This window comes from Falco cherrug, chromosome 12 (assembly GCF_023634085.1).
Source record: "Falco cherrug isolate bFalChe1 chromosome 12, bFalChe1.pri, whole genome shotgun sequence".
In the NCBI taxonomy this organism is placed as follows: domain Eukaryota; kingdom Metazoa; phylum Chordata; class Aves; order Falconiformes; family Falconidae; genus Falco; species Falco cherrug.
In genome coordinates this window covers 14,019,081-14,037,552 of record NC_073708.1, presented here as the reverse complement: position 1 = coordinate 14,037,552, position 18,472 = coordinate 14,019,081, and the positions used below count along the sequence as shown (strand labels likewise).

The 18,472-nt window shown below is 39.1% G+C and overlaps 1 protein-coding gene across 1 annotated transcript; it reads right to left on the bottom strand.

Annotated features, from left to right (window-relative positions):
* Positions 1-9,481: 9,481 nt before the first annotated feature.
* VCAM1 (vascular cell adhesion molecule 1) lies at positions 9,482-17,625 on the bottom strand. The gene is made up of 8 exons (XM_027798164.2): positions 17,448-17,625; positions 16,450-16,728; positions 15,499-15,816; positions 14,611-14,883; positions 13,855-14,118; positions 13,150-13,416; positions 11,392-11,658; positions 9,482-10,159 (listed from the first exon to the last, which is right to left on the bottom strand). The coding sequence occupies exons 1-8, from the start codon at positions 17,509-17,511 to the stop codon at positions 9,999-10,001; spliced, it is 1,893 nt and encodes a 630-aa protein (XP_027653965.2). The 5' UTR covers positions 17,512-17,625; the 3' UTR covers positions 9,482-9,998.
* Between the last annotated feature and the right edge of the window lie 847 nt (positions 17,626-18,472).

Sequence of the window (18,472 nt, the reverse complement as noted above, 5' to 3'; positions counted from 1 at the left end):
CTCAATACTGTAGAAGCAGCTGTTCCTAAATCTGTCTTCAGGGGTGTTTCTTACATTCTCCTGCAAAACTTTGGTTGCTTCTTATTGCCAAAGACCGGTGTACTGAACTGTTTGAATGCTTTTCGTTTGATTTTGTAGGGAAGTTACATTGCTTGTTACAAAACAGGCAACAGTATGTTGTGGGATGCATAGTTACAGAAAAATTTAGGCAGGGATGACCACAGGAGGTCATGAAGTCCAACATCCCACACAAAGCAAGGCTAGCTTTACAGTTAGATTAGGCTGATCAGCTGAATTGCAAAAATCCTTAAGGACAGAGGTTCTACAGCTGCTGAGCAACCTGCTTTGAGTGAGGAACCACCATCACCAGGAACTTGTTGCTTACATACCATTGGAATTTCCCTTGTCACATCTTTTGACCATATCTCCTTGTCTTTTTATTGTACATCTCTGAGCAGAGACTGGCTCTGTGTCCTCTCTAACCCCTGCTAAGCAGAGGGATATTGAAAGACTACAATCAGTCCAGAAACATGTTTTGCTCTTCTAAGATGCATTTTTTAACTGGCAACAGTATTTAGACATACCTGCAGATTCCAAACTTCAAATTGTAAACCACATTAAATGGGATGAAAAAGTAGGCCTACGTTAGCCACAAAATTTCTCATACTTCAGCTTTTAAACCTGCCATCAGCCTGTTTTCCAAGAAGTCTACGCTTTTATTTCAATCTAATTGTGACCTCTTTAAAGGTAGGAAATCAAATTATCAAGAATTAAATCGATCAAGCATATTACAGGAAATTTAAGGTGCTTCTTTGTACAATTTGTGTGTGGGCCATAATCTCAGGGTGACCTAGAAGATGCAATGGACTACATTTCTTTATCAAGACTGCAGACTTCTGTCTCTTTCCATAAAAAAACAGGAGCCTGAGGATGACTCTTAAAACACAAAAAACATGCTTTCAAGATGTTCTGTGCTTGACAGTTCAGCTGCAGGAAAAGATACAACTAAAAAGAGATACTCATCCTTTAAGTACAGGCAGGGATGTTAATCTTGTGGTTCAGAACTGACAGTTTTTCATTTCAGGTGTCATAGACTTGAGCTCTGATTACACACTCTTCACAGGCTCCAACAAAAGAAACTCATTTCATCTGTGCTTCATGCTGTTGGTCTATTGTTTTACATATTCATTTTCATAAATCATACAAAATGCTACCTTGAAATTAAGTTTTTGTCATTAACAGTGGAAACAATATCTCTGTAAACAATGTTTTATAAAATTCTATGAGATTTTAGAAGTGTTCTGCCAATTCAGTAAGGTTCACAATATTTTTCTCTCCTCTGTTTTATTACTGCTCTCTACCTTGTTTTATTATTGCTCTTGTTTTACAGTTTGGGACATTTAACAATGTATCAGCCATTTTTTAACACTCTCTGGTCAATATTCTACACACTAAAAACATTAGATTCTTAGAATCCAAATAAATCTACACTAATTTTTTTTCGCAGGTTTTGTTGTGAAAAACATAGTAAGGCTTTCATTTTAGCATTTAGCAAGGAACAAGAGAAGGCGTGGTGGCTAGTCTTGCTCTTGCCAGCCCTGACCCTGACTGTCACAGCTGTCCCCCACTTCATTGTACGCTCCACAAAAGGAACAGGGGAGCACAGCGTAACAGAAAGAAGTCGTCAAATAATCCCTCTGCAACAAACCCAAAGGGACTCTTTTTCAGTCCTTTAATATGTCAGAAAAACCTCCCAGTCTTCCTCCATCTCAGAACTGTCCTCCTTTACCCTGATTTCAGTTCCTTGTAAGGGTCCAGGTCTCACAAAGGAGCAATATTCTAAATTATTGTACACCTTCTGGACAAGAAATCTTTTTAACTTTGCTAGATAAAAAGCAATTTTGTGAAATAACATAAGGTTCCAACCAGTCCAAAAAGTGATCAAGCTAGGGTTTTTAAGATAAGCATTCATTTAATGTGATTGTAACGCTCTTCCAATGAAATAACCTCAGTTTCTATTTCAGAGATACAGCACGAAAACAGTGATTTTTTTGAAAGTTTATAACGTTCTACTGTTTCAAATATAAACTCTTTATAAAAATAAGATTACATCAGTAGTATGACTACCCTCCTCAAAAAAAAATAAAAAAAAATATCAGGTTTTCCTCCAATGCTAATTCTATAGAAAACACTGGACCTAATTTTTAAAGTAATTATCCAATCTGCTTATCTTTGTTTTTAAAAAATGATTTGAACATTTAATACCTAAGTGAGAGTTCTTCAAATATGAAAGTAATTAATTACTCACTACTACTACATTAAATACAGTAATTGGCAATACAGATTGGATACAGAATTACTCCTTAATAGATTTTGCATATTCAGCCCTTTGGCTGAATTTGTGGGATCACTGTCAAATCCCTCCCTCCCGCTGCTGACAGCCTGTAGCAATGCTGTACAGAGTTCTTCACACTGCATTCTTGTGTCCCAGATATTATCTAGAAATCTAGATAGGTCAGTGTTGAAAGATTGCTCAGACTTTCTCCTGCTTTCTTCCATTTTGAAAAGAACACAAAACAAAACAGTATAAAACAGAAACACCAAAAGCTCCCAGACATGCCACTACAAGATATTGAAATCAGTAAAGCAGTACTTCATTCCCTGCAAACTATGAATTTACATAATTTCAAGTGACAAAACAGAAAAGAGAAAAATCCATTGCAAGTAACTAAATGTAACGAAGCAAACTCTGACTCAAGAAACTCCTGAGCTTCAAAACTGTTGGAGGAGCATTTGGAGAATACATTACAATACTTGTTGTTTTTTACAGCATTTTTTAAGCATTAACTTTTACCTAGTGCTGTTTAAAAAAAAATGTGGTCATTCTTATACTCTACATCATAATGAACTTCATTTTTCTTTCACTGGGTCTTTCTACAATTACCTTGTTGCCTTCTTACCTGGGTCTGGTTCCAACACCATGTACACGCATTCAGAAAAGACTGTGGAAACCTTGGGGTGAGTCAGCATTAATGTCACCCAGTATTCACCTTCACTTCCCTATTCAATCAAGCCTGATGCTAAACAGATGCCTTGATCGTAACTCATATCTGCTCACCTGTCTCTCATCTCTGCAAGGGCTTTGCTAACAAAAACCACAACAGCTTTTAAGAGGTGGATTTTCTGTCCAAAGAAGTGCAGATCTTGGAGGTTTACACAGCACCAGTCTATTGAATTAACAGTGAGCTAGACATAGGAAAGAAAAAGGAATAATCATATATGCAGACTACTGATGAAGTGTGCTCTTCAACTGCTTGCTACTACAATACTTGCTAAAAAACAGGGAACAAGGCAAAGAAGAACAAAGCTCTGTCAATAACTTTATAGATACAATAAACAGGATATTTCAGTACATTTACATTTTGAACTCAGAATTTTCAGCCTATTAATTTACCTTTAGGTGTGGAAATAAATTCTCCTGTATCCTATATATTTTCTTTAGCTGCTTCTACAGATAGACCACTTTTTTGGCTGGCAGACAAAGCAAGTAAAGCACTATTCTGCCATGTTCTTGCTTTTTACTTCAACTTGGGAAGAATGATTTATGCCAACACTGGCACAATTTCTTCAAAGAAATTGTGTTCTTTAATCAAAAGAGACAAAATCTTGCTATCTACTCCATCTCTGCTCTGTTATCAGCGCCAAGGCCATTGTGACTATGAACTAGAACAAAAGACTCAACAACAATGTGATGCTGGAATTTTGTTTTGTTTGTGAGCAGCAATTTTCCTTTCCTTTTTCCCAGCACTTATCTACAAAAACTAAATTATCTCCCTAAAATGTTTTTTTCTGTATATGCTTTTCAGATAAGAGTGCCTGAATGAATTATTCAACAGAGAAGAATCATGCTGTCTTGCCTCACTCTACTGTTATATTACTTGGATATATATGGAGGGATAAAATGTTCCTGAATTTTAGTTGAACAAGGAATCCATAGAAACAATAGTAGATACATTTTGGACGTAGTTTTAAAAACTGAAGGCAGACATTTTTAAACTCTGTTTTTATGTATTTCTGATATTGAAACAAGCAAATGAATCCATGTTTGTGGTAAGATTCTATTGCTTAAGCCCATTAGCTGAAGGTCAAGATACAATGCAGTACATACTCCAACCCCGTTTTCTGAAGTTCTCTTTTCAGCTGCACGTTAGAAGTAGTGCTAAAGGATCTAGTGCTGGTTTTTTCCATGCACACCAAGTGCATGGGAATGTAAAAAGCTAGTGTAATTTACTAGGTTTGACTAGCCAAAGCAAAGAAGCTCTGTGGCTCAACCAGTAGCAGTGTCTCAAAGTTACATCACTGTAAGTCTTTGAGCCCTTAATAAATATGAAAGAACAACATAAAATATAACAGTCTGAAATAGGTGGGAGTGTTCAAGACATGACATCCGTGTTGGGAACATGAATTCATTCAACATCTATAGCATGATTTCTTCCAGCTGCTAAGAGCAGATGTTTCATACCTGCCTCATTCAAAGGAAAGGTAAAATATTTAAGAGAAAAAATCAACAGCATTAGGTCACAACATTCTGGTTTTTTACAATTAAGCACAGCACAGAGGGGTAAAATCATTCTGGTTTCCTCATATACTCCTTTCTAGTTCAGTTAACACATATAGGTATAATTTTCATTGCTGCAAAGAAAAAAAGAAAGGCCATTGTTGTCCTACTTCAAGTCACATAAACACAGAGTCCCAGGCCCTCTGTCACACCTGTTTATAAAATACGTATTTGCCTCTTTTAAAAATAAACCTTCCATTATTTCAGGCACAAATCTTGGGATTTAATTGCCTAAATTTCTATACATTGTAAAAAACAAAAGGTGCCTTTATAAGGGTAAATTTTCAACCTGTCTGAAAACTGTTCCGCTTGTTTCATTCGCAACAAACCTTAAACATAGCAGAAACACTGAGAGGAATAAAGAACACAGTAAGCAAGGGGAACTACACACTCCTGTATCTCATGGACACACATTTGACCACTCTGTGTACTTCAACAGCATCAGAAGGACTCCTCAGGTGGGAAGGGCAAAGGGACAAACAGGAGATTCCCTGCTTTGGTAACTGGTGGTTACCCAGGTACTCAGAACACTTTAACTATTAAGATGCCCGGTAACTAACAACAAAGCACATCACTCTTTCACAAGCATTTCTATATTGCTGTTCACATAACTTGCATTGCATCACTGTGGTGGCAGGATATAGAACACATGGTCCCCAAAGGACTGTGAACCTCAAAGGATGTCTATCAGCACAACAAACAACAGAACAAAAGCAGTAGTTTCTGTCTTATATATATATATATATACATATATATATAAAATATATATATATATATAAAATAACTGTTTGTCTCATTTCTTTTTAAAATGTGAAGCGGCCTTCAAACTTAGTAGAGTAGTGTCAAAAACTGTCAGTTTTTGATTGGTAAGCTGAAGGGTCTGGGTAAAATTCAGACTGGTTGGTACAACAAAGTTTTAAATAATGGGGAAGGCTGATACAGAGATTGAAGGGTAGAAAACATAATTAGTGCCAGCCAGCATGGTTTTATGGAACACAGGCATTACCAGAAAAATTAGATTTAAGGTATTTGGACTCATGAGACATTTGACTTTGTATCACGGAGCTTTCTGTTTAAAAATAATGTACTAAGAAGAGCTCTGAGGGACTGTATCCTACAAAGGACTGAGAAACCATAATGGGAATATGGAACTGATTTGTTCTTTATTCTCTACAGTGATTCTCTGAAAAAAAAATTGCAAACGTAAAGAAGGCTGTTTATGGAAGCAGAGCTGCACAGAGGAGGTGTAAAGCAGCAAAATCACCTCTAGCACTGGAGGGTCACATACAGATCTTTTGCCACACGTTAAAGGGTATATTGATGTGCTGGAGGGGATTTAGAAAAGACCACAAGGTTTATTCACCGCTGTAGAAAATGCCTTATAGAGAAAGGTAGGCTTACAACAGCTCAGTCTGTTTAGTTTATCAAAGAAATGAAACGGCTTGATTACAGCATGTAATTATCTTGCGGGCAGAAAGGCATAAAAGGTTAGACAAATTGGACTAGGTATATACCACAGAAAGGGCACAGCTAATTAGTAAGGATAATGGTATATTCTCCATTTGTGAGGAATTTCTAGTCAAAATCAGATTTCTTACAGGGGGACAGGCTCTGCTCAGAGAAGTTGCCTGGTCCAGCACAGCAGCAAGCCGATGAAGCTGAGCAGCCTGCCACAGCCAGAGACACCGGATCATCACTGAGCCTCAAACACCAGGATCGGGCCCTGCTAGTCCCTGAAACCGGGGAGCCGGTCCCTGCAAACACAGGGCCTCCAGTGTTACCTTCAACAGATTACAGCACCTCTGCCACAGGATACATTGACTGTTCCCGTCAGTATACCTACGAAGTAATTTGAAAGCATCATTGGAGAAGTTTGAAAAACATACCTTCTTCTGTTTGGGCTTTACATTTTAAGGAAAAGCACATGCTGAACTACCTGTGGGGAGTGAGATTTTGCAATTGCCTTTTAAAACCCAGGCTCATGGCAGCATTAGCATTTAGCATTGTCACCTGGTACTGCTGGGAAAGCCCCTGCTCTGGGGGCAGCCCCAGCAGGGGACAATGCAGCTCTGAACCCTGTGAGGTGACTTCACAGAGAAAACCTGAGTGCACCTCTCGCAGCCCTTCGCTCCGCTTTCTTGGTCATAACGCAGGCTCCATGGCAGGGACTCTTACCTGGACCCCGGGCGGCTCTGACCCCTCACTTGCTGGGCTGGAGCTGCTGTTCGTGCCTTTTTGCCAGGCCACAGGCTCCGCATTTTGCTTGATGAGAAACAGCGCAAGGAGAAACAATATTCCTTCTGTAATTTTCAATAAAAAGAAAAGTTATTTGACTGTGAACTTTTAACCTCCATAGGACAAACTTCTACCCAAATTATTAAGTGTCCTGGAAAATACCGAGAATCGAGCAGTAGGGGAGGAGATCCCCTGGCAAGGCCCTTCCTGGTGAGCTCACCGAGAGGATGCTTGCTGCTCACACAAGAGCAGCCTCTCCCAAAATGAGCACTGCGAGCTCAATCTATTCCCTTAGTGTTTCTGGGTGAAAAACTGACCCTGTTGAAATTACAGGCCAACTCCTACTGACTTAAATGACTTAATGGAGACCCTGAGAGGGCAGACAAGCCATACAGATATTAAGGTCTGTATCTGTACCACAAATACTGGTGAAACCAACACCCAAGAGGTTACTGGGATCTTGTGAAGGAATTTCCAGGAAAGACTACAAAAGCACCAAAGTGTTGTTGCAAGATGACTCTTATTTCTTTCCCTCTCATCTTTCCTTTTTTTATTCCTTCTAAGGGACCTCAGGAGAGGAAGACACAGCACAGGACCTGCTAAGCCCCTTCTCCAAGTAGGCTTGGCCCAAGACTGCTCAGAGAAGGCATAAGGAGGCACGATATACCTTACTGGGTCTCACCAGTGATCCAGCTACCGCTGTAATGCTCCAGCAGTGGGAAACACTATTTCAGGGGAGTATGCACACCTGGCCACTTTCTGCAGTATACTCCCTGAGGACTGCTCAGCATCAACGGCCATTGGATCAGGGATATTATACAGTACATTTCTGCCTATTCCTTTTAGTATTTGTTCATGGACCTTTAGTCCATTATTTTTCCCATTCCTCTTTTGAGCTAATTGATGCTGTTATCCTCCACAACCTTCTGCAGCAGCTTCCAGTAGTTCGCCATTCACTGTGTAAAGTACTTTCTATTCTTTTTGCTAAACCACTCGCTCCTTAGTTTGCACATCCTGCAGTTCTATTCTGGTATTGCATGACTGAGCAAACAGCAGTTCTGCATCTGTTGTTTGCTATCAACTGCCTCCACAGCTTGGAAAATGTCAGTCACATCCCCTCCTCCTTCAGAATTCCCTCTCCAAACTAGAAAGGCCCAGGCATTTTCATTTTTCCTGTTTTCCAGTCCTCCTCTGTATCTTTTCTAACTATCCTTCTTGCAATATGGATATCAGAAGTATACCCAGCGGGCAAAATGCACATGCAGCAAAGTTTTGCACAGTGGAAAAATCATGTTTTCTGGTTTGTTCACAAGACAGCACTGAGACAGGCCTGACATTATTCTGAATAAATATGCCTGGCACCACCTCCAAGAAATTTATGTCATGGGCCTGTCAAAGCTCTCCTCCTCTGTCTTCAATCTTTTCTTCACCCTCCTACTGCATGCTCACATTCCTCCAAGCCAAGTCCACACTGCTCTCCCATTTTTCTGCTACACCCCCACTTTCCAAGCCTCCCTGTTCAACTGTAGATAAGTGCAGGACCCTGCATGTGCTGATTTACCGCGCACAAAACACTGCTGAACATGCTACGAAAAAGATACAGGAGATCTGCACCACTGCTTCATCCCGTAGCTAGCTACCAAGACATCTGCATTTGTATTGCTGTTGGCGGCAGTTGTAACCATTTGTATAATGTAAAGAAACTCTTCACTTATCTCTGCTTGGCCTCGTGCGTACGAGTTTGGGGAAGCCAATACAGTGGCTCAGGGCTGCTGAGACTAGATGCACTCCAACACCTCAGCCACAGCGCCTGAACCTCCCACAACCTTGCCTTCAGTACTGGTCATCACCAACCAGATGAGTCAAAGCAGCACTGCTAGCCAGGGGAAGGGATGTAAAGGAGAATATCATCAAACTCTGCCTTTCCTTCCCCCTCATCTTTGCCTCTGTACAGAAAGTCCTCTATTTTCACAGTCATTTTGCCAGCACTGGGAAAGTGTGCAGTGAAAAAAGGCACTAACCAGGGTCAAGCGTGCAGGCACCAGCTGTCTATTAAAAGGAAAGCTGTCAGGCAAATGGTTTAGTTTCCCACAGTGAGCAGCTTGGGAAGGGCATTTCTTCAGGAAACAACTCAATCACTGCTGCTGAGACCGCACAGATTTTGCCTCTCCTCCTTGCCTGTGCCTTTAGGTTGCTGCCTGCCTCATTTGTGCCTTTACAGTTAGGGGCTTCCCATGACACTCAAATCTGCTGCTGGTCAGGATAATAGTTTTCACTCATTCTTTCCTAGGGACATGTATTCTCACATAACCTTAAGAAAGAGTCACTAGAAGGATTTAGTCAAAGAAACCTACTGGTAGTTTTATTTTGCAGCGGGAATCTGTCAAGCATATTTAGCAGTAGCTTGTATTCTAAATGAAGGGTCTGATTTGGCTCATCATCAAATAACAGGATTCTGTCATTGATTTGAGAATGATTAAACCCTACAAAAATACCTCAGCTGTCCTAAGACTAACTAGTCTAACAATCTCAGACATCTTCTGAATAATATTTAAAATAAAGTGTTTCACAAATGAGCTTTGAGTTCTTAAATTAGTTTAAATTAATTAAAAATGCATAGCCTAGTGATTGTGTAACTTCATTGAAGGTACTGAGTTTATGGCAATGTGAGTGAAGAGAGAACATTTTCCAATAGTTACCACAAGCAGACAAATTCTATTAAAAACATTCACTTTGTAAAGTAATACAAAATAAAATATTATCATCTGATCAGCTCAAGTAATATTAGCTTATATCTTTGAATTAACAACATTTCTCTGTACAGTTGCAGTAAGACTAATTTTACAAACTGATATTCAGTTGAACATATAACACAAATTATACACTATGTACAAACCTAGCTCTCCAAGGAACTCTTTGTTCAGCATGCTTCAACACAGAAGTGATTTACCAATTTCTAGAACAGGATGCTAGCTTTCCTTTTAATTTAAATACTGAAGTACTTATCAAAACGTGAAAAAAAAATCCATTTGCTCTCAACATGGCAGTGTTCTTAAGTCACTTCCTTGTTACCATATGTTATAGAAGAGTAAAACCAGTCACAACAATAAATAACATTGCTAATTATGAACTTATATTCATGTGATCACACTTTCAGCCTGAATGCTTTTACAAGACTGTAGGATCCATTGATCTTTGCTTTTCTTGACACGTAGATTAAAATTGCAACTACAGGTACCGCTATTGCTGTTACACAGGAGAATGCAATAACCAGTGGTATCATTTGATCTGGTTTTTCCAGTCTTCCTGAAAATGGAGACAAAAGGGGGAAAAGTTGTGTAAAAAGTGATTGAAACAGATACGTGTATATTACTGTAAAAGCAGTGTTACTAATGACCTTTATTTGGAACATTATTTCTGTTTCCATACACAAAGCACATTTCAAAACACTTTCCTCATGCTTTTTTCTTTAGCAACTCCATATTAAACATTTTAATTCCTAGCCACTATCTTTGTCTTTAATTTGCTATGCGAGTTCAAACCCATTTAAAATCGACAATGAAGAATACCATGGAGCTCATGAAGAATACAAGAAGAATGCAATGTATTTTACCCAGCGCGGTGGTTTAACCCCAGCCAGCAACTAAATACCACGCAGCCACTCACTTAGTCCCCCACTCCAGTGGGACGGGGAGGAGAATCAGAAAAAGGTAAAACCCGTGGGTTGAGATAAGAACAGTTTGACAACAACAACAACTGTAATGGAGAGGGAGAGAGGGGAACAAAACCCAAGGGAAAAAAACTTCTCACTCACTCACTGACCGATGCCCAGCCAGTCCCCAAGCAGCGATTGCCCTCCCCAGCCAACTCCCCCCAGTTTATACACGGAGCATGACGTTCTATGGTATGGAATATCCCCTTGGCTAGTTCGGGTCAGCTGTCCTGGCTGTCTTCCCTCCTGGCTCCTTGTGCACCTGCTCACTGGCAGAGCATGGGAAACTTGAAAAATCCTTCATTTAGAGTAAGCACTACTTAGCAAAAACTGAAATATCAGTGTGTCATCAACGTTATTCTCATGCTAAACCCAAAACACAGCACTGTACCAGCTACTAAGAAGAAAATTAACTATCCCATCCAAACCCAGGACACCCAGGAAACATCTGGGGACATTTCTACCTCCTGGAAACAATGCTTCAGAAGACCATGTTTTAAAAGCACAGTCTTTAGAGTTTTCTGTGGAACAGAACTTTCAGTTCACTGTTCATGCATGTGGACAGATGTACAGCCAGGATCCACCTTTCTCTGGCCCCATCCTTAAAGCTACCACACCAACTTGGGTAAGAGAGAAAACATCCATGCTGAAAGGAGGTTAAACACATCTTACTCTCACCAGCTGTTTTATTATTTGTTTCAATTTTTTGTGAGTTTTTTTAAGTATTGTTGTGCCAGGATCAGCCATGGACTAGTTGTGCTCACCTTGCCACAAAATTCATTAGGAAGTATGAACAAAGTAAGTTTAAGGCAATAGAGTTACCTACCTACAACAGCTATCTCAATCTCTTTGATGTTGTTTCCAACCGCATTGAAAACATGAAGCAAATATCTGCCTGTATCATTCTTGGTGACATTGTAGAGTATAAATGTTCCATTCACTGATGGCAGAATAATTTCTTTCTCCTGATGGACTTTTTTCAGGACCATCTCTGACGGTGGGTTACTGTATGTGCTACACATAATAGTGACATTTTCTCCTTCTTTAACATTTTTTGATGGATATACTAACACAGTAATATTTTGGGGAGGAACTGGAAAGAAAAGAAATACAATGTAGGATTTAGGAACAAACAGAAGAAAAAACTCATGAGGTATCAGCAGCTTGTACACACAAAGTGCTAATCCAGTTAATGGATTCACTATAATAATTAAGCATGTAGCTTTAGACACTACTCTGTCACAGGCTATCCTTCACAAACTGCAGTCAACAGCAGCTGACTGAAAGAACATTTTATCAATTAATGGAGTATGTTGCTTCTCTTTTACATTATACGGAACCTTTCCTTATTTTAAGTTCACCGTCTGTTTATTTGAGTTCATAAAAGGACACAGACCAACAGACCCAGAGGCTGGTGTCCTCTTTCAACAGAAGAGAAATAGAAAAGGCACAGGAAGGAGTCCTAGAATAACATTTTTTCACTAGGTTCCACAATTTTACATCCTGCTTTCAAAGGTGGAAGTGGAACTATGAAAAACTTTGAAGAAGCAATTATTTTGCACATCTGCCATTTTGGACAGAAGTTTTCATTAGCACTAAGATCCTACCACTTATGACAAGAACCTGTGCAACTGATCTCAGTTTTTTCAGACAATTCATTCTCAATAGAACTGAAGATGTCATTCTGTCTAAAACAAATCCTAATATTAACTCTCTATGTAGATATTTTAACTAACCTTTGACATAAAGTATTATGTGCTGAGACTGCTCTCCCAATTCATTAATGATATGCATTCATATGTTCCTGTGTCCTTTAGCTGAGCCCTATCTATAGTATATATGCCATGCACTGTTTCAAGGGTTGTGAACCCATCACCTATTCTCTTTTGGAGTACTCTGAACAGGGGTAATAGCCACAGATGTGCAAGAGATGGTAACACTTTCTCCTTTTATCACTGCACTTGAAGGGAAAACTGAAAATGTATTTTTTGGTGCAGCTGCAAAAATAATAAAGAATAAGGAAGAGAGATGGATTAGTGGCAGAAGTGATCCCTAAGTAAGACACTGTTACCGTGCAATAAACAGAAGTAGCAGGGCTAAAGCAGAGAAGTCTGCTTACAACTGAAAACTTTGTTATCACTGCATATAGGCTGAGGAATCAGCATTTAGTATAGCTTAAATGCAGCTTGCAAGAACAGGATAGAGAGTCGTAACTTAAAGGAGAGCCAAGGGGCTGTAATACAGTCCCTCCACAGAGGAGTTTCAGCATGTTCTTTCTGTTTGAAACTTTTGTATGCAGGTATCTGGATCCTTCACTGATACTTATTTGGAAGTACATACAGGCACTGCATAGCTTCTTTGCCTCATGTATACATTCGCCAATCTGAAGGAGTGATGGAAGCTATCTGTACTAAGGCAGACTTCACCTTTCTTTGTTTAAAGCTTCCCAAATGACTTAGTGACATTAAAGACACCTTTTAACTTCATTGACGTCGAAGACAGAATTCCCCCGTGCTTCACAGAATGAGATCTGGACCTAAAATACATAAAATGAAAAACTTGTGTTCTGTCTTGTTCTACTAACCTTGAACAAGTAATTTCACTGCTTTCTCTTCTTTGCCAAATTGGTTATAAGCTTCACATTCATAAACACCCAGATCTTGACTTTTTATGTTCTGTATAGTTAAAATGTCATGTTTCAAAATTTTCTCAGACTCCCCAGTGGCCTTCTTTTTATTCCAAGAGATCACTGGAGCTGGATTACCAGAACTAGTACATTTCATCATCACAGTTTCTCCTTCTTTAACAGCAGTAGCAGGAATAACAGAAATCATTGTATTCCTCGGTCCATCTGAAAGAAAGAATCCTGTAGTTAATCATCATTGGATTTTTTAGAAATAGATCCAACATGTCTTACTGGATGCCAGGTTGTGAGCCTCCCGAAGTTAATTTCTTTTTTGTTCTTAGAATAAGAAGTAAAGGACACAGCATCAGAGCTTTCATACAAACTCTCTATAGCCTAAACATATTAACAAAGTACTTCTAACCAAGGATGTTAAGAAGGTAGATCAGTTTCTTGCTCATTCAGATCCTGACTTAAGGCTGTCATTACATGAAACATTTCCTGTCTTTGTTTTGCTCATCAGCACTGCTCCTTTCTTTGGGGAAGAACAGAGGACTATGCTTATTTTTTTTGTACTCATGGGGTTTTAGTTAGTTTGATTGTTACATTTAGCATTGAATTAATTAAGTATTTTTAAACTATTGGGAAAACATTACACATACTTACATTCCACATTAAGTGTTATTTCACTTTTACTTTTCCCAAACTTATTTTCTGCTACACATTCATAGTCTCCTCCATTTAGGAATGTCACAGGTCGAAGGAGAATTGTCCCCTCACTGTAAGACCCCATGTCTGCACCGTCAGACTTTCTCCTTAAAATAATCTTGGGAGGAGGGTTACTCTCAGCAAAGCATTGTATGGAAACATTTTCTCCTTCTTGAACTGTTGTAGAAGGCTCAATGGAGAGTTCTGCAACATCTGGAGCACCTGCATGACAAAAGAGAAGGCTGTTATACTATTGCAAAAGTACTAAAGGTGGAGAGGGTTTTAAGAAAGCAGGAATTGCTCATCCAAGGATCTATTCCTTTTGGTTTTGGTCCCAGGCTACTAAATTCACTACCAATGACTAAAACTATTAGTTCAAAGGAGGAGAGTGTGATGTCCCTGTGAAACTGCTACGTACGTTAGGATTTCAAGTGTCCCCGGCACCCCCCCTTTCTCAGATTCTTTTATCACTTTGAGTATTGCATTGCAGGAAATGTATAGAGGTATACGTGTGCAACAGTAGTACAGACAGAATTACTTAAAAATTAAGCATAGAAATGAAAAGCACAGCCCATGAAGAGCAGCAGTAAATTGAAAGCTAAATCCTGAATATATAACAAGGAAGGCAAATAATTTCCTAATTTTCACTGTTTCAGCATCCTCCATCTCAACAGGCAGCTGGATAATACAAGTTAAATTCAAGCAGACTTGTACCTTGTATAACAATGTCCACAGCTGCTGTCTCTGTTTTATTAGTTACCGGGTTAATTACTTCACAGATGTACAGTCCTGAATCAGTGAAACGGGCATAGGGAATAGAAAGGACATTGTTTTCTATCAGATGCTGAATGCTTTCATCAGCCAGATGTTTTCTCCAAACTACTTGTGGTGGTGGATTACTCTCAGTCACACAACTGAGTTTTAGAGGGTCTCCTTTCATTGGCAAGTTGCCTGGAGACACTGTAATGACAGTATTTTGTGGACCAACTGGAAGAGAACAGAAGAGAAATAAGGTCAGTAAGTTAATGAAGAACAACACGCACATCTTTAACACTTGCTTCTCTAGAGGTACATTTCACACAATACCAAGAAAAAATGAATAACGTGTATTCCAGTAACACAGTAGAACAATTTTTCCAGACTTGAGAAGACATTTATCTTGCAGCTTTGAAAGCCAAGCTAGTAAGCACACTAGCACAAGTAAGCTACTCTTACACTTGTCTCCCTGTTGTTTAGGGCTATAAACTTGGAACTGCTAAGTACACAATGGCAATTAAAAAAAAAAAAAAGTATATCTGCATGCTGCCATTTTTCCTCTGGTCTTTACTTTCTGACTGAGCACCAGTGCCCAAGGTGGGAGAGTGAGACCAAGGTGAGAGAGCGAGAAAAGTTACTAAAGCATTGCCTAACCTCTGTCATGAACAACAGTGAGTATGTAAGGACTCAGTGACTGTTACTGAATACAACAGATTATCTACATAAATAATATAGATAAGAAGTGCAGATTATAAATGATTTCTAGGACACATTTTGTAAACCCATTCCATGAAAGTTAACATTAAACAGTACTTGGTGTGAAAGCCCTAGAATAAAAATACTTACAGTTTGCATTCAGTTTCTGAGAAGTTACTCTTTCTTTAGGTTCAAAGTCCATACTATCAATTGGTAACTTGGCCACACAGGTGATCTCTTTCCCAATATCTTCAGCCGTGGGATTAAATGAGTATTTCACAATTTTGGTCTCTGTATTTTTTCTGTCATCATCATAAAAATTTGCCGTATGAATAACATGTTCCTCTTTCTTTAGAAGTACTTCCAGGTGATCAGAAGGATATACATCAGGAATTTTACAGACAACAGTGACTGGTTCTCCAGAAACTGAAGATGGGCTAATCTCAATTATAGGATCACTAGGGAAAGCTAAAAGAATAAAATCCATCCCTTTAGTCTAGCAGAGATGAGCTCTAGTGTCAACATAAGAGGCATGCAGAACATGACGTTATATCAACTCTATCACAAGACATATCTTGATATGGAGACATACAGGTCTTTTATAAGTGGTTCATACACAAACAGGAATTATATTTGTACAGTTGTTGAAATATGATCGCAAATGATCTAGTAAGATCCAGCAAGGACCTAGGCAATGATATAGCTGCCTAAATGAAGGCATCCAGAGCAATCCCTACACTGGTGGTATCCTGTCTTCTGTGTCAGTAGGTTTTGGCATCTGAATCATTCTGCTGCAAACCGCAAAGGTTTTGATTATTTTTTTCCAGCTCTATGAATGTTTTGGGGAGTCTATGTTTTGGCTTTCAAATATTAGCAAGAACAAGAATAAGTAAGACCAGTATGTACTACCTTCAGTGCAGAAAGGGCCTGAGAAAGAGTCCTGAACAGACAGGTAAAGGAATCTTATGAGGAAGTATATGTTGAGCTACAGCAGACGCGTTATCCCAGCACTATCAGTTAACTACCAGTGATAATATCTAAAAACAATTACTGATTTTTTACAAGTGTGTACTACTTAGAGAATTTTACATTTTTACTTACAGTAAAGTTCAACTGTGATACTCTTCTCTTTTTTCTCTTTCTCACCACAGAAGACAGTACACAGATAATCATGAGAATTCACAATGCTAACTGGATTCATAGTCAAGGTAGAGTATGTCCTGTGGTTGTTCACTGTTCCTCCAAGGGGGCTGTCCATCTGGGTTCTCCAGGAAAAACTTGGCGATGCACAGTCAGTAGTATTGCATGTGAGTATGAGTGTTTCTCCAATCTGTGCAACAATTCTGTTAGCAGGTATAATCTCCATTTCAAAAGCTTTAACTACAATAGGGAGAACATACATAAACTCATATACATATAAAAATAAATAAATAAACATTTATTTTCCCATTTATTCTTACATTCTACTGTGACATGAGGTCATGGCTTGGCAAGTTTACAGTTGTGTGGAGGTTAAACTAATAAAGATCATAGTGGTTTATATCTCCAAAATACCCATAAACATGGTTATTTTTGTCAGAGATAATACAGACTTAGAAGACTAACTGGCAGTTCTCATCTATAAAGTGGCATAAACCCAATGCTGTCAGTGAAAATAAATGCATTGGCACAACATAACCTTTTATTACCAGGTGGATCTGGTTCCAAAATCTGTAACATTTGCAGGGAGGGGTGGCAAGTAAGATAGCAAGGACAACTGCAGAATCACTTTCAACAGGACATTTAGTACCAAACTTCACGGATACTGTCAGGGGTGACAGTAAGAATCAAACATGCAGTGATACACTGCAGTTGTGTCCTAGACTGTCTCTTAGCAAACTCAGTAAGAAAATGATTGCATCATTGCAGAGCACAGAAAAGCTCAAAGTAAATGTCAAAAAAAGCTTCCTGACATTTTGACAGAACTATTTAATTGACAGTTGTATTCACTGAAATGTAAAAGCAACTGGAACAAAGAAATAACGATCAAACAGTAAATTGTAGGTCAGTTTGCACTTAACAAAATTAAAAGCAAATAAAGCACACACACACCAACTTACCAGCCATTAACACATACAAAATTATTAGCACAGCTTGGCTTGTTCTTCCCATCTGCTTTACCATTTGTAATTGCTGTTACTAGGTAAAGCAAGTAAACCGAAAAGCCTTGCTTTCTGTTTTCTGTGAAGAAGCGCGGTGGGATCCTGCCGCTCACAACAGTATGAGAACAGCTCCAGCGTGCTCTTTATAAAGGCTCTCCCGCCTCGAGGCGGAGCGGGGAATCCCCGGACGGGGCGATCCGGGCGGGGGGCCGGGATCCACGATCCACGATCCACCCCGGCCGTCCCGCCGCGCGCAGCGCCCTCTGCTGCTTTTCTCATCCAGAATTCAGCGCCCAGGAAACGGTACCGCTTGTAACGCCGTGCCTGCCAGCCTCAAAAAGACCGAGTCGAGGTCTGATCGTGCAAACAACTGATAAAACGAAAGAATGTGGGTAATTCCGAGGAACTGAATGGTACTATATCTCAGGCGGAAAAGTTATTCAAGTTTGCCTTCAGTGCAAATATTTTTCTAGAGCTGAGTCTTGAGAATACTTCTAAAAATGGTCAATTCTGTAAATAACTTTATCTAACTCAGAATTCCCTTTGGAAACTTTGCTACCATGTTACTCATGTTCCTAAGTATTTTTGATCCCTAAAAATGAAGAAATAAATCAGACGACAAAAGTCTGGAGATCCCACTTGATCAGTTTCAATCAGGTTCAGCCCATTCAGATGAACTGAATGAACTAGTTTTCCCAATTCCACTTTAAAAATGTATCTAAAATGTCCCTCTTTCAAGATGCTACTGATTATATGCATTACATTATTGATATGCCTCTCAGATCTCTTATGTCCTGTCTATTTGTAATTGAAGTACAGCAGATGATAATGCAACTGTGGGATTATTTTCACCACTTGGTTTCCAGTGGGTATACATATCCATTTTGTAATATTTCTGAGGACAACTATTACTGGCTAATATAGCAACAATGTTATGAAAAAAAGAATAATAATATTTTCAGTGTTTAATTTTCAACTGGGAA